This window comes from Diabrotica virgifera, chromosome 8 (genome assembly GCF_917563875.1).
Source record: "Diabrotica virgifera virgifera chromosome 8, PGI_DIABVI_V3a".
Classification (NCBI taxonomy): domain Eukaryota; kingdom Metazoa; phylum Arthropoda; class Insecta; order Coleoptera; family Chrysomelidae; genus Diabrotica; species Diabrotica virgifera.
The window spans coordinates 71,056,993-71,073,603 of record NC_065450.1 but is presented as its reverse complement, the minus strand read 5'-3'; the positions used below and the strand labels follow the sequence as shown (position 1 = coordinate 71,073,603).

The following is a 16,611-nucleotide window of genomic DNA, read 5'->3' as shown; positions in this document are numbered from 1 at the left end:
TCATTTACTGAACATATATCTTTAAAAGTTTCTGAAGCACTTAAATCATATGGATTTGTAGTCAGAAATAGCCGAAATATTACTAACATAAAAACTGTCAAATTACTATATTTCTCTTATGTACGTTGTAAATTAGAATATGCGTCTATAATTTGGTCTCCATTTTATAATTCACTGTACAGTTGATTGAGAAGGTGCAGCGTAAATTTTTGAAATATTTATCATTTAAGATTAACGGCATATATCCAGAGAGAGGTTACATAAATAGTGAGCTGTGTAATAGTTTAGATATGGTTTCATTAGAAATGAGGCGAAATTGTGCTTCACTAATATTTTTATTTAAATTGCTGCATAATTTAATTGACTGCCCCGATATTCTCAAACAAATAAATTTTAATGTACCTTCTTATCCTGTTAGAAATGTTTCCACGTTCAGAACTACACAAGCCAGAACAAACCTGATATTAAACTCCCCCATATTTGTTATGTGTGAAAGTTATAATTGTTTGGTAAACTATTGTGATATATTCAACTGTAGTATAAGTCAAATTGTCAGAATGGCTAAGTCTCATTTGAATTCTTAATTCACTTGGTAATTATCTTTTCTTTTTTCTTTTCTTTAAAATTTAAAATTTAGTTTATAATTAGTGTAAAATTGTCCTATAAATGGATACCTGTTGGACAATAAAGCTATTATTTATTTATGTATTTATTTATTTATCTTAGACACTATTATCTTAGGCGATAGTCTCCAGATTCTTCAAGAGTTATTGGATTGCGTAAACACAACAGGAAAAAAATGGGTCTAAAAAGGAATGCTTCTAAGACTTTATGAGTGCTAGATAAACCAGAATCAGACTGAAAGAAGTGGCAAAAAGTTTAGATATAGCATATACAAATGTCTCTAAAGAACTGAAGAGATAGTTGCTAGTCCACTTTTCAAGAAATATCACAGCAATAAATCGGTATTAACGGAGTGGAAGATCTTAAGTAAGAGAAAAAAGAAGCAATTTTAGACACTCTGAAAGTTTATTATAAAAAAAATTACATATATGGATGTAAGCAATAACGCACTAAGGTTTATCAGCTGTCCTAAATAAAATGAAAAATGAGCACTCTGAATGTGTTTGTATGTGTGTGTGTTGTTTTGTAGAGGTTGGAAGTACATTTACGTATCATCAGGACAAGATGTACTGCCTGGTATGTTAGACTCGTATGTTACTACACCCACTAAAACCTGGTCCCTTTCTTCTGCCTCTGTTTCCCCCATGAAAGTACCTTAAGGCCTTCATGCAAGGAAGATCTAGCCATTGCTCTTCCTTCTTGCTGTCAAATTCGTTGCTTCTATCCTTCTGTCTCTATTTTCAGTTCGTCTCCTTTCAACGTTACGAAGATCCTAGGGAACTTCAATCTCAGATATGCTGATTACATCCCAAGCTACCTTCGATGAAAGCTTTTTTTCTACTAAGGTCTCTGGTCAGATTTTCTGTTTGATAATCGTTTCCAGAGTATTTCTTAGTAAGTTGAAAAGAGGGCACACGAAGGATAATGGTCATGTTTAAAACGGTAAAGATGTTCTCGAAAGCAGCCATGTCCTGAGAGCTTCTGAGTCAGCTAGTAGTTGAACTAGCCATGTTTGCAGCCAAACAATCCACTGTGGTATTAGACAGTGCAGTGCGTCGATCTGCACGTTATTGCGGAATTCCACTGTAATTTATATCGACCGATGCATGCTGTTTTGGCGTTCTCTCCTTCTAAGTTCATCTTGACTCTTTTTACGATAAAGGATCTGCCAATGGGTTAGGATCTCGGCGATGATAGACGCTCAGACGATATACTGATACGACCTTCCTCCGGGGTTCTAGGGTTTCGAGGGTGTTAGCCCAAATGGATATTCTATAGGTATGTTAATACTGACGGCAGTGCCATCCTGCTTTGTTTGGGGCCACCTACATATTATATTCGGTAAGAGGGGGTGGGTATTTGTGTATTTTATTGAAAATAAGATGACAACAAGCAGCTAAATTAAAATGGAAATGAGCTGGACACAACGAACCTCTCGAAAATGGTAGATGAAACAAAGAAGTTGGAAACGCGACCGTACGAAGCGAAGAGACCACCAAGAGGAAGACCTCAAAGGCGCTGGATCAATGTGGAAGGACCAATGTGGAAACGTCTCACACACAACAGGAATGAATGGCGAGAAATGGTAGACGACACTTTATTCGAACAGAAAAATAGGCTATAAAAAAGTTAACATTGATTTTTAACAGCTAGGACTAAGTATGACTTTACGATTAAGTATGTAATACTTACCCATTGTCGTTTAGTAGAGTTATTCCAGAATCTGGCACTGTAGGATTGGTAACTAACACTTTAAAATTGTTCATTTTACTTTGTCGAGCTTTTCCCAGAACAGACGAAAAGCTAATAACGAAAAATAGTAGTAAACCTAAAATATATAGGAAAAACTTATCTCACACTACAACAGTTTTTTGTATGTATACAGATTCAAAATATATTTTAATCATTCACTCGCATTTCCCTCGTCAATCAATTGTGGTTGATATAATATAACCACACTTCGTGAGGTTTGCATAAAACATCTGTTATCTACCTTTGATAACACTATTAGTAGACAAAATGTTTAAAAGCAAAATGCAAATATATTAAATGCAACTGTATTAAACGCAAATATTATCTTTCTGACACTTTTGATATAATAGTCATATTTTGACAACTATAAAAATAAAAACTGCAAAAGAAAAATGAATAACAGAATAATGTGAAAAGATTGAACACAAATAAAAAACATGACGAATTCCATATTTCATAAGAAAATCGAGGCATTAGCAGGCACAACATACTCACAAGTACCAAATAATCTAATTAACGCAGAAGGCAAACTGATTTCAAGCCCTGAAGAACAAATAAACATGTGGGAAGATACACTGTATAAAGGAACTCTCCTATGACTTAGAGAACCTCCTATATTAAATAAAGAAAGCGACGAAAGTCCTCTAATACTGAAGTCTGGAACTGTAATATGCTCTACATCAACTGAAAAATAACAAATCTGTAGGAAAAATGAAATACCAGCTGAGATATTGTTAATAAACGAGGAAAACTTAAACATTCTTGGACTATTTAATAATAAATGTATACAGTACCGGAGCCCGGAGCGATCCCTAGAAGATGGCTTGAATTCGTCTTCGTACCACTGCCAAAAAATAAGAACGCCAAATGTTAGAACTTCCGTCTTATAAGTCTAATAAATAACATTCTAAAGCTTTTCTTGCGAATCATAGAGAACAGAATATGAAGATGTGACGAGGTTACCGGTCAAGAACAATTTGGTTTCAGGAAAGGTATGGAAGCACGAGAAGCAATATTCTGTCTTCAAACTCTGGTACAAAGGTGCAAAGATCAACAAGCAGACCTTTTTGTCTGCTTAATAAATTTTGAAAATTTTTGCATTCGACCGGGTGCAGCACAGGACCTTGATAGAGAAGTTGAACGACATCGGGGTCCATAAAATAGATTCTAAAATTACAGAAGCTATTTATTGAAATCAGATAGCAATCATAAAGACCAATGGTAACGCGTCAAGGGTAACTGAAATACACGAGGTGTCAGACAGGGTTGTGCATTATCACCAATACTGTTTGTTTAACGTCTACTCTGAGATAATATTTGCGAACGCTTTATCCCACTCTTCCTCTAATCCTCGACACCTAATGGTAAAAGAGGCAACCGATTATGTATGTATGTATGTATGTATTATCCCACTCTTCAGAAGGAATCAGGATAAACAGTCAAAGAGTGAATAACATGCGCTATGCAGATGACACTGATTTAGTTACTGATTCGGACCCTAGTCTGCAGATACATACTGTTAAATAATAGGGTTACTGAGAGTTGTGAAAAAATGGGGATGAAGATAAATACTGCGAAAACCAAAGTTATGAAAATGTCAAGGTACAAAAATTTACCCCTTACAATAATATGTGAACCACCAACTGCTTGAATAGGTAAACCAATACAAATAGCTTGGCTGCTAGTTCAACAATCAACTTGATTATAAACAAGAAGTCAGAACGAGAAGAAAGGTAACGCGACAAGGGCTAAAATGAAAAGCTTATTTTGTAACAGTAGCATTAATATGAGACATCATTAGATGTCGTTTTCTGCATTGCTATGTATGGTCAATACTTTTGTATGGAAAGGATTCCTGGACACTCAACATAAAGCTGATGAATAAGTTAGAATCCTGTAAACTCTGGCAAGACTATGAAGACATCTAGAAGACTGTTGAAAATACCTTGGACAAGCTATACCATCAACCAAAATGTTCTGAGGAGAATAGGTACAGATGGGGAGCTACTAAAAATTATCAAAGTTGGAAAAGTTAGCTACCAGGAACACATAATGAGAAACGAAAAGCACAGTCTCGCGCAACTAATCATCCAGATGGCTTAGAAATATCAGAGACTGGACCAGCCTTGATTCAACCACTTTGTTTAGAGCCGTATTGGACAGAGACAGATTTGCCAGTGTAGTCGCTAACCTCCACTGAAGAAGACACCGCCACAAGAAGATAAAAACCCCATTAGTAAAAAAAAGAACATGTGAATATTTAGATTTTAAATCTGATTATGTTCAGAGGTAAATATATTGTGCGTAAAACAATATTTTATATAAATACACACTTAATATGTTTCAAAAAATCTTACTTTTATTGACTTAAATCATTTGTTAGCAAGTAAAGTACATAAACATTCACTTACCAATTCTAAGCAAATTCATTTTAGCCAATGTCATTTTGGCTGATCTTGATACAAACACTCCTCTTAAACTGAATTAATACAATAATATGAAATAAGAGAAAGGTATTTTTTAAGTAAAGTGACCCCAGAAAACTAGTTTTATTGCATACAATATTAATTTGCCTTCACCCACTGTATCGGTGTTCGATAACATTCAACCTACTACTTTATTGGTGTAAAATATATAGAGTGGCCCAGTTTGAATTCTAGATTTATAAGAAAATTTACATGTAATCTGCCAGATAAACTTCCCGATAACTAGTTATTCGGAGGTGAAAAGACCGGGCCTAAGCACATTGAAAACCAAAGTTATGAAAATATCAAAGAACCAAAATTTACCCCTTCCAATATATGTGAACCACTAACAGTTTGAATACGTAGACAAATACAAATATCTTGATTATAAACAATGGTAGGAGAGCCCAAGCGGGGATTTTTGCAGGTACTCGAGCGGGTCAGATTATCATATGGGGAGAAACCTGGTACCTTGCAGATGTACCTCTAACATATAATGCCTATTAACACAGAGAAGTTCGTTAAGGGGGGCCCGAAAAAATAATCAATCTATCCTTAAAAATACTCAAAATTGTCAGATTAAGATAAGGTAAGTTAAGTACATGCAAAAGAGTGTATTTCAAAAATCTGACGATTTGAGCGGGCTTAAGGTACAAAAACAGCGAATGTTTCGCGAAATGAACGTCAGATCGAAAAACTAAAAAATACGTCTTCAATATTTTTCAAAAATCTATCGAATAGTACTAAACATGACCCCCCACGGAGAGGGGTGGGGGGTAAATTTAAAATTTTAAATACAAACCCCGCGATATTTCGCAAAATGAACATCAGATCGAAGAACTGCAAAGTACACTTTCAAAATGTTTTTGAAAAATCTATCGAATGGTACCAAACACGACCCCCCACGGAGATGGGGTGGGGGTTACTTTAAAATCTTAAATGGGACGCTCAAATTTTTATTGCCGATTTGGATTCTTAACGTAAAAATAAACAACTTTTATTCGAGACATTTTTTCGAATTATGGATAGATGGCGCTATAATCGGAAAAAAAGATTGTTGGAAATGGAAAATTAAATTAAAAAATGGAAAGCGCCCCCCATAAGGGAAAATTTTACTTATTTTTTTTTTTATTTTAGGACCTAATAATCACCACCTAATAGGTCCCCATAACGCTCGAGTGCATAACTACAACAAGAAGTAAAAGCGAGAATAGAGGTAGCCCGACAAGGTTTAATCAAAATGAAAAGCTTATTTTGTAACAGTAGCATGAATATCAGACTTTTTTTCTTTTGCTATTACCAGGTAGAAAAGACAAAGGTAGCAAAGCTAACTCTAATCTAAAGTTAGAACGTATTAATCATGTACAACTAATACCGCTAAGAACTTGGAAATTTAACCAAAATAGAAGAAGGAAACGAGGAAGTTCTACATTGCAGTGGAAAGCAAAAATAAATCATCATCATCATCACGTAGCGCTACAACCCTAGGTGGGTCTTGCCTGACTGTACAACTTTTTTCCAATCTGTTCGGTCTTCCATCAACCTAGGGTCAAATGGAATGTTCATTTTTCGGAGATCTGCTTGGATGTTATCTCTCCATCGCATTCTGGGACGTCCGAGTGGTCTTTTGCCTGTAGGAATCTCCTCCAATACCAGTCTTACAAGTCTCTCGTTATGAAGTCTGTGCACGTGGCCTGCCCATCTTTTTAGTCGCTGTTATTTAATTTCTTGGACAATATCGGTGTCATTGTAGAGTTCTTTTAATTCGAAGTTGGTTCTGATCCTATACTGGTTTGTGGTGATGTCGTGGTGAGGTCCGAAAATTTTTCGTTCAAAACGTCTGAGCTTTTCTTCGTTTGCTTTGGTCATGGTCCACGTCTCGCATCCATATGTTAGTACAGGTCTGACGATGGATTTATAGATTTTGATCTTTGAACTTCTTGAACATACGAACGAGGAAAAATAATCTTCATTCGTTTCCTTTTACAATTATTTTTTGATATTCTGATTATTTCGTTCCATTCGTGCTTGATTTAACTCCCAGATATGTAAGCGTTTCTACTATATCAGACTAAGAAGCTTAGATATCGATGGTGAAAGTTCCCAACCTCCTATGTCAATTTTTGGATATTTTGTTTTGTTGCCCTAAAATTAAAGAGAAATATGTATTTTGACTGTTTACAAGCTCCTATGTCGTTAATTCATGTATGGCCGTCTATAAGCCAATTAATGAAATAACGACATAGTAGCTGTAAATAATAAAAATACATATTTTTCTTTAATTTAGGTTAACAAAACAAAATAGCCAAAAATTTACATAGGAGGTTGGGAACTTTCACCATCGATATGTAAAATTTTCACTTGGGGACTTTGCCAATGTCAAAGTTATGGGAAAGACCAAAAATTGGCTGTAAAGAAGGAGGTTGTTAAATTTGATAAGGAAGGATAATATATTGTATACTTTTACAAAAAATCTTCTCGTGGCTCAAGATTTTTGCAAACAGATGGGGGTGGATGCCACCCCTTATCGGGCGTGAAATTTTTTTTAATAAAAATAATGCCAGAAATCGATAGAGGGGCAACTTATAAGCAAAATTTGTTATATAAAGTTATTAACCTAAATCAATACTTTTTGAGTTATTAAATATCAAAGATTTTATTTTCTCTTAAAAAAAAGGATGTTTTAAAGCTGTTTTTCACGTATTACTCAAAAACTATAAGCTTTTGTAAGAAAGTTATTATTACCAAAATTAAAGATAATAAAAAATTTAATGCACTTCCCACTTAAAGAACTAAACTAATGTTATTTCAAAGTGAGTTATGGGTAATTGAATGTACATTGTTTTCGACGAGTACTCAAGTCAAAGTATTCAAGCTTACATAACGGGAAAACGATGCATTTTATAGAATATACTTTTTAAACACTTGCCAAAGTACTTTGGAATACCTATCAAATGAGTTCCAGTAGAAGTTAATAGCATCAAAATTAAGCAAGTTATGATGAAAATAAGAGAACCCTTTCGATTATTTTAGGAAAAAGGGAAAAAACATACGCCATTTCCACAAAAATTAAAATTTGTAGTAATCCTCACAAGAATTTCTTTAGGTTAACATAGTGAATGATTTCAAGAATTTTGGTCAAAATTCTTTTTAAATCAGAATTTTTAGAACTATTGTACTTTTCATTTTCTTTTGATAATAACTCCAAAAATACTTAATATACGTAAAAAATGATATTTAACTAAATTTTATTTTTTTCTGTTCCAAATACTTTACCTATTTTACTATTTCCGTAGAGTAAAAAATAACCGAGATAGAAACGTTTAAAATTTCAATTTTGCTGCGAGAACCATGTAACCGGGGCCATTTTAACCTTTTATTTTTAAAAAGTTAAGAGATTTAAAAGACTATTGGAATTAACTTTTAATTAGTTTTTAGGTAACCCTGATATCTTAAAAAATAACGGAGTTATTTACAAAAAAACAATAACATTTTTTGGAAAAAATTTTAAAAGATAAATTTTGAAACATTTTTGGTGCATAAATTTTAATGCTATCAACTTGTTCGAGGGCTTATTTGATAGATATTTCTAAGAACTTTGACAAATGTTTAATAAGTTTACGTTATAAAATGCATCCTTTTCCTTGTATTTAAGCTTGAATACTTAGATTTGGGTACTCGACGAAAGAAATATACCAATTACCTATAACTCACTTTTAGTTAACATCGAAAAGGTATTTCTAGTAAGAGTTTATTTGATTTTTTATTAGCTTCAATTTGGATAATAATAACTTTTTTGTAAAAACTTATAGTTTTTGAGTTACTTATGAAAAATCGGTTAAAACATGCATTTTTCCCACGAAAAATTAAAATATTTGATCTTTAATAACTCAAAAAGTTTTGATTTATTTTAATAATTTTATATAACAAATCTTGCTTATAATTTGTCCCTCTATCGAATTGTGGGGTTATTTTTAATAAAATAATTTTCACCTCCGAGGAGGGGTGGCATCCACCCCCAGGGTAAAATCGCAAGCTGGCACCATGTCACCTTTGTTCGTTGAGATATCCTCTAACCACTGACCAATTTTCATGCAAATCGATGGAGGTTCAACGAAATCGGAGGTAATAGCTCATATCCACCTTCAGTGACTTCACTAAGATATTATGTGTTGTTATTTACCCTTTGTTAAAGTAGTGAAATACTAATATGTATACTTATAATACAAGTGTTACCCTTTGCCCCACTTTTCATTGTTTCGTTTAAAAATTGTGAAAAGTAACAGTATTAAGTAGGTATCTAGGATGAAAATATTCAAAAATTATACGTTTATTTCCACGTTTTGTTTTCCACTTCGGGAATCGTTCTCAAAACACTGACAATTTTCCCGAGTGAAAATCAAAACCTCAAAACAAACCTCTAAAAGTAACAGGTACTTACAGGCGACGACACCATTTTTTAATATGTTTGAAATTAACCTTACCCATATTGCAAAATTTTGTTCTGGAAGCGAAACACAACGTTAACCGATTAATAAACATGTTTAATGATGCACGAATAAATAAGATATGCATATGCATCATATATATACAACGTAACTCATTAGAAGTTATGGTATTTACCTATAATAGATATATAATGACAATTATATATAGATACTTCCAAGAATAGACTACAGTATTAGGAAATATTTTTAATAAACTTCAAATTCGTTGTTTCAAAGTTATTTTCTTGTACAATTTTGATTAAGAAATAAAGAGAATACTGAGAAGTACCAGATGATGATAAATCAAAAAAAGAAAATACTAAAGAAACTAGGGAGGGTCAAAATATAGAACAATAATTATTGAACCACTTCAAATAGATTATACTAAATACAGCGACAGAAGTCTTCTTCTTCTTCTTCTTTTTGTATAGACATGACTCTGTCTGTTTTTTCAATGTGCCTCTATTAAGTAGTCGTTTCATCGTTTTCGTGGTCTTCCCACTGATCGTCTTCCTATTGGGGAACCGTCTCTCGCTGTCCTGACTACTCTATTTGTTGTCATTCGGCTTATGTGGTCATTCCATTCTATTCTTCTCTTTCTTACCCAGTTATTAATGTTATCCACCTTGCATCTCCGTCGTATAACTGTACTTCTAGTTCTGTCCCATAGAGTCTTACCATCGATTTTTCGAAGGGTTTTCATCTCCGCTGTTTCGAGCAATCTTTTTACCCTCTCTGTGTCGGGTCGTGTTTCTGCCCCGTATGTCATCATTAGTCTGATGACTGTTTTATAAATTCGGCCTTTAATTTCTTTTCCGATATATTTATTTCTCCATATTGTGTCATTCAGGCAACCTGCGGCTCTGTTTTCTCTATTCACTTGATCTTCCACTTCTATTTCGAGCCTTCCGTAGCTAGATAGTGTGACGCCTAGGTATTTAAACTCCATCACTTGTTCTATTATCTGACCTTCCAGCTCCAATTTACATCTTATTGGATCTGCTGCTAGCCAATGGCGGCTGGTCAGAGGAGGCAAGGGAGGCTTAGCCTCCCCATAAATTTTTTACACATGCTACACTGTTTTGTTTACTTTGCTATTTTGCTTCGCGTTAGAGATATCGGAAAAAGTTATTTGAACAAGTTGTTCCAAATAATGTTCTAACCCCATGTACCAAATTTCATCAGAAAATTCGCACTTTTAGTTTTTTCATTATTTTGTAGTCAGGATCCTAAAATTGGAGCGGAGGCTGCTGGCCGGAATATCTCACTTGCTAATCCTCCACGCAGCCCAGCAGCGTTTAAGGAGACCCGGTCTCCTTAGAGCTGCATTATCGCTTAACGCACACGCTGCCCGGAAATTGGGCAAGGGCGGCTGATCGGCCAGCAGCCTCCTCTCCGATTTTAGGATCCTGACTACAAATAATGAAAAAACTAAAAGTGCAAATTTTGTGATGAAATTTGGTATGTGGGATTGGAATAATATTTGGAACAACTTGTTCAAATAACTTTTTCCGATATCTGTAATGCAAAGCAAAATATCGGTAATTTACCGTGTTTTTGGATTCGCAGTAGGCCGCTTTTAGAATTAAAAATATTCAGTTGAGTATCTTAAAAAATGTGAACCTTCAACCTGTATGGACTGCAAAACTTCAAATCTGTATTTATATTGATATGCGCATATCTACTCACAGAGATAGAATTTTTAACAAATAAACGACACAAACTTTGGTAATACACTTTTACAATTAAACTAACTATTTTTAACATGATATGATATTATGAAATTATGAATTATGATGATATTATAAAATGTAAATAAAAAATGGTCAAAAAAATCAGGCCTTAAATTAGATTTTTTTGGCGGATTTTTTTTTTTGCTAGTGCAAATTTGTCTAGATATTTTACAGTTAGGTATAGCCTCCCCTATTGTAAAAATCACGAGCCGCCACTGCTGCTAGCGACAGAAGTATGTGGAAGAAATAAGTAAGAAGAGCAGTAAAAGAAACCAAACTGCATGGTGGAATAAAGAAATAAAACAATAAATTAAAATAAAGACATTTGCTAGGAAAATATACTTACAAAACAAAACACCAGAAAACTATGAAGAATATAAAACATACAGGAGATTAGTAAAAGAATTTGTTACAAAAACAAAAAAGGGCAAATGGACAGAATTTGGAGAAAAGATGGAAACAAACAGTAAAGAGAATCAGAAACTGTTCTATGAAGTTTTAAAATCAATGAGAAAAGAAAAAATTCAAGACATAGAAAATATAAAGAATAAAACTGTCGAAATTAGGTTAGGTTTCAATAAATAGAAAGAGTATAAAAGCATACACCTATCTCGGTACGAACATTAATGAAAATTGGGACCATTCCCTATAAATCAAATGTAGGATGGAGAAAGCAAAATCTGCATTTCAAAAAACGGCTAAGCTATTCAAATGCCATGATTCATCAATACCCATAAAAATCAGGTTACTACGATGTTATATCTTTCCTATACTGATGTACGGAGTTGAGTCGTGGCTCTCACAGACGCCACCTGCAAGAAAATTGAGGCTTTCAAAATGTGGCTTTATCGTCGAATCCTTAAGATAACTTATACCGACCACGTTACTAATCAGGGTATTTTGTTGAGAATGAAAAAAGAAAAAGGGCTGCTAATCAGAATAAAAATAGCCAAAATTGAATACCTCGGTCACATGGCGAAAGATATGGTCTGCTGCAACTAATCATGCATAGAAAAGTAGAAGGAAAGCGAGGACCAGGAAGGCGAAGGATTTCCTGGCTACAAAATCTACGTATGTGGTTCAACACAACAACCATAATTTTTTTACAGCAGCAGTGTGCAAAGTACAGGTTGCCATGATGGTCGCCAACATCCGAAACGGATAGGTACTACAAGAAGAAGAAGAAGTTATGTTAAATCGAACTATTTTTGGCCCCAGAATATGTGATTATTACTATAGTATATGGTAATACGCTATCGCTGTATTACTGTAACCAGCACCTTTAGCAGATTATATGGAAAAACTTTAAAAACTCTAATAGAAAATGAATATGCACCTTTAGAGATCGAACAAGCAGGATTCCGAGCAAGAAGATCCTGTATCGACCACATCTTCACGCTCAACCAACTCAACACAAAAAAGTAGCCAGAGACAGAGATATACATCTACTATTCGTCAGAGATATACCACTTTGTAAATTATAGCAAGTCCTGGAAAAATCCCCTATTAATATAACTTTAATAAAAGCAGTGCAAAAATTCTATAACAACATCCAAGCAAACATAAAAACCAACAACAGATTATCCGATAGCTTCATGGTGTATTAGGGACTACGACAGGTATACAGCTTATCATCCACAGTGTTTAAAATCTATATAAATGAGGTCTTGAATAAGTGGCGGAAATCGTGTTCTGGAATGGGGATACAGCTAAACGACGACTCAACATTGTACGTACACACTGCATTTTGCTGACGATCAGGTGGTGATTGCCCAGGATAAAGATGATCTAATATTTATGACAAACCGGCTGTTTCGAAAATACGAAAAATGGGAAAAAACCAAATGTATGTGTATAGGAGGACAGAAAAATGAGTTATAACTAGAGGATGATAATATGGTTATCGAGCCAAGCTCTGAACATGTATACCTTAGAACGAGAATCCAACTAATTGAAAGGACAGAATGCGAAATAGAGGAAAGAATTATGAAAGGAAAGAAGGTAATAGGAGCTTTGAACTCACTACTTTGGTCAAAAATCATATCAAAAGAAAAGAAAACACAGCTATATAATAGCATCTTTAAAAGCGTGGTACTGTATGGGTGTGAACAGGGCCGGCGATAACGGGCCTGCAAGGGATGCACTGCAGGCGGGCGCCTCTGCATGGGGGGCGGCAAAATGAGCTTTTTTTCTGCTGGTGTTATAGAAAATACTAAAATAGAAAAATTATTTTTATTAAAATGCTGTTTAAATTCCAGCCCTAATACCCTATTCTGGGTAAAGCTTGGGGGTGAGATAGGTACCACTCCATTATGGAGTGTGACTGGTTTGATCTTCGGACATGTGGGTCCCACTGTTCCATTAGAACACATATATGTCTCCTGAGGCTAGCGTTATATAAGTATGTGTGTGTGTGGGGGGGGAGGCGGGCGCTTGTGCTAGTTTTGCAGGCGGGTACCTCATACCCTAGCGCCGGTACTGGGTGTGAAACCTAGCAACTGAATAAGCGAACAGAACAGTAGTTGCTCACACTGGAAATGGACTTCTGGCGAAGATCGGCCTGCATCTCCAGAGTCTCACATATACCGAATGAACGGGTACGAGATATTATGAATAGAAAAGCAAACATAATAAAAGAAGTCCAACAAAAACAACTGTGTTGGTATGGCCATGTACAAAGAATGGAGGAACATCGATTCCCAAAGCTAATAATGGAATGACAACCCCCGGAAAGAAGGAAAAGGGGCAGACCGAAAATAACTTGGATAAGTGGAATCCAGAAAGTCATGTCTGAGAAAAATCTGCGACCAGGAGATTGGACAGATCGACGCGACTGGAGAATAGGAACCGGAAGGCGAGGGACGCTATACACCGGTGTTATACATGTATAATATGTGATTTAATTTATGACCTTCCTTTTTGTTACACTCTGTATAATGACTAGATACTTTTAAGAATAGACTAGGGCAGGGGTCGGCAACCTGCGGCTCGCGAGCCGCATGCGGCTCTTTGGATGTGAAGCTACGGCTCTTTAGTTCCACACGCAAACATTCTTTATTTTACCAAAATAAATAAATACCAAAATATCGCGATAAAACCAGTGCAACTGTTGACACGAATTACTTCAGCACAGTTACAAAAAAAATTAAAGATGAATTTGCTGGCAGATTTGAACAATTCAAAACCAACAAAACCACTCTAGCATTCATAGTAAATCCTCTCGACACAAACAGTAACGAAATCCACGTTGAGCCATTTGGAATAATTGATACTGGATCTCTAGAAATACAATTTATCGATTAAAAAAGTAAAGCTTTGTGTAGTGGAAAATTTACAGAATTGAAAAGCAAGTTGGAAGAGTTGGAGGTCCAGAAATGTATGTAGGTAACGCAACAAAAGTGGACAGCTTTGAAAGAAATGCCGCGAATTGAGGGACTTATATTCGATGCATGGAATAGTCTTCCAGATTGCTAGTGCTACAGTGAGGTAAAGAAGTTGACATTTGGAGTGCTAACTATTTTTGGATCGACATATTCTTGCGATAAAGCGTTCTCTTGCATGAATATAATTAAAAGTAAACTAAAAAACCAACTAACAAATGAAAATTTAGAGTTGTGTTTGAAAGTTAAAACAAGTTATGATCCAGATTTATCCAAACTTTCTAAAACCATGCAAAGCCAACACTTCCATTGAGATTATTTGCTCAATTGGTTGTCATTGAAGTACAAGTTAGTGTTGTAAGTGAATATTTGTTTTAATTTTTTACTTGAATAAATGAAATGTAAGAAAATATATACATATGTGAAAAACACTATATACATATTATGAATAAATAGATTAATTTCTTTATCAAAGAACTTTATTTATGCGAGTACATACTATTTATTGTTGACAAAAAAAAATTGTGGCTCTTTAAATACTTTGAAATTTTGTAAATTGTAATTTTTGGCTCTTCCGACTCAAAAGGTTGCCGACCCCTGGACTAGGGTATTACGAAATGTTTTTAATAAACTTTAAATTGTTTGCTCCATGTTGATATAGTTTATTATTTTTATTGGAAATTAACCACAATCTTTGTTTAAACTATGTTTATTCTGACTTTTCAATTTCCTCTTTGATCTAAAAATATAATTTAAACAAATTTTGTTTTGCTTACTTAGTAATAAAATTCTTCTAATCATTTTATTTTATCTGACTCATTCATATTGGCAAGTCAGACATATACTCTACATTTTAAAATACATGAATTGAAAGTCATATTTAAATTCAATTCAATTCAATTCAAATTTACCAAATTTAAAAATGAATAACCATTCTCAATTTCGTTGCAAAACGAAAATACAGCCGAACCATATTCCAGTCCAATCAGAGAGTGCTGCAAGCACCTCTACCGGTTTCGAAACTTATTAGTCTCTCATCAGGAGGCACATATGCTGCTCTCCCTGATCCAACCAAAACAAACCCCAGCGTGCAGTCCCGAATTGCAACGAACGAAATGGCATAGATGCCCTAGCGGCAACTGCTAGCAAAAGACTAAGTTTTCACTCTAATGGCATATAGCATATCCCACCAGAATGAAAACAATGGGAACCTTCTCTGGTTACACCTCCGAGGCTTCTACAATTTGCAAGCCATACGGATGCTGAGACTAAGGAAGATGAGGGAATTCTACAATTTACAATTCACGTCCCATCTGCTCAGCGCGGTAAAGTTCCAACGAGACTGGTTCCCTTCATACTCCACACAGAGTAAATGTAAATCAAAAATGTTTTGATTTACAATTCATTTTTGATTTACATTTACTCTGTGTGGAGTATGAAGGGAACCAGTCTCGTTGGAACTTTACCGCGCTGAGCAGATGGGACGTGAATTGTAAATTGTAGAATTCCCTCATCTTCCTTAGTCTCAGCATCCGTATGGCTTGCAAATTGTAGAAGCCTCGGAGGTGTAACCAGAGAAGGTTCCCATTGTTTTCATTCTGGTGGGATATGCTATATGCCATTAGAGTGAAAACTTAGTCTTTTACCAAATTTAATTCAAATTTATTTATGAGATGACTTTATTAAAAGATAGTTCATTAGATTAGATCAAACCAACTTTATCTTTAGAATACCCGTCAGAAAACTCATGTTGTTATATAGTGGTGAGATAAAGGCAACAGGCAACAATACATTGGCTTAAAGGGCAGTGCTTACAGTTGAGTCCCTGAATCTTTACCCGTGCGTCATCATTTAAAGCATACGAAATAAGTCGATGATAAGTCGGAAATTGAAATTTACTAAACGCAACAGCAAGTGACAGTAAGTGAGAAAAGGAAGAGACTATACTAGATATTGGCTTAATTGGCAATACCACAAAAGCTAATTAGACTCACTAAAGCCACAATGAATGATGGATGAAGATGAAACTCAAGCATCTGTACGAGTACAAAACCACCGCACAGACTTTTTCAAAATATTGCAGGGATTGAAGCAGGAAGATGGGCTGGCCTCAACATTGTTTAACCTGGCACTGGAGTATGCGGTTAGGCAAATGCAAACTGGACGAGGA

At 34.9% G+C, this 16,611-nt stretch overlaps 1 protein-coding gene across 5 annotated transcripts in view; it reads right to left on the bottom strand.

The window, feature by feature from the left end:
- Positions 1-16,611, bottom strand: part of LOC114340310 (glyoxylate reductase/hydroxypyruvate reductase) — a 58,470-nt gene that overhangs the window by 20,193 nt on the left and 21,666 nt on the right. For 2 of the 5 annotated variants that reach the window (XM_050658321.1, XM_050658322.1), the window contains one exon: positions 2,317-2,452. In XM_050658321.1, the coding sequence (XP_050514278.1) occupies positions 2,317-2,390 (74 nt within the window). In that variant the 5' untranslated portion in view covers positions 2,391-2,452. Of the gene's footprint in view, positions 1-2,316; positions 2,453-4,787; positions 4,985-9,325; positions 9,345-16,611 lie in introns of those variants that run through there. The other 3 variants (XM_050658319.1, XM_050658320.1, XM_050658323.1) reach the window with 3 other exon arrangements.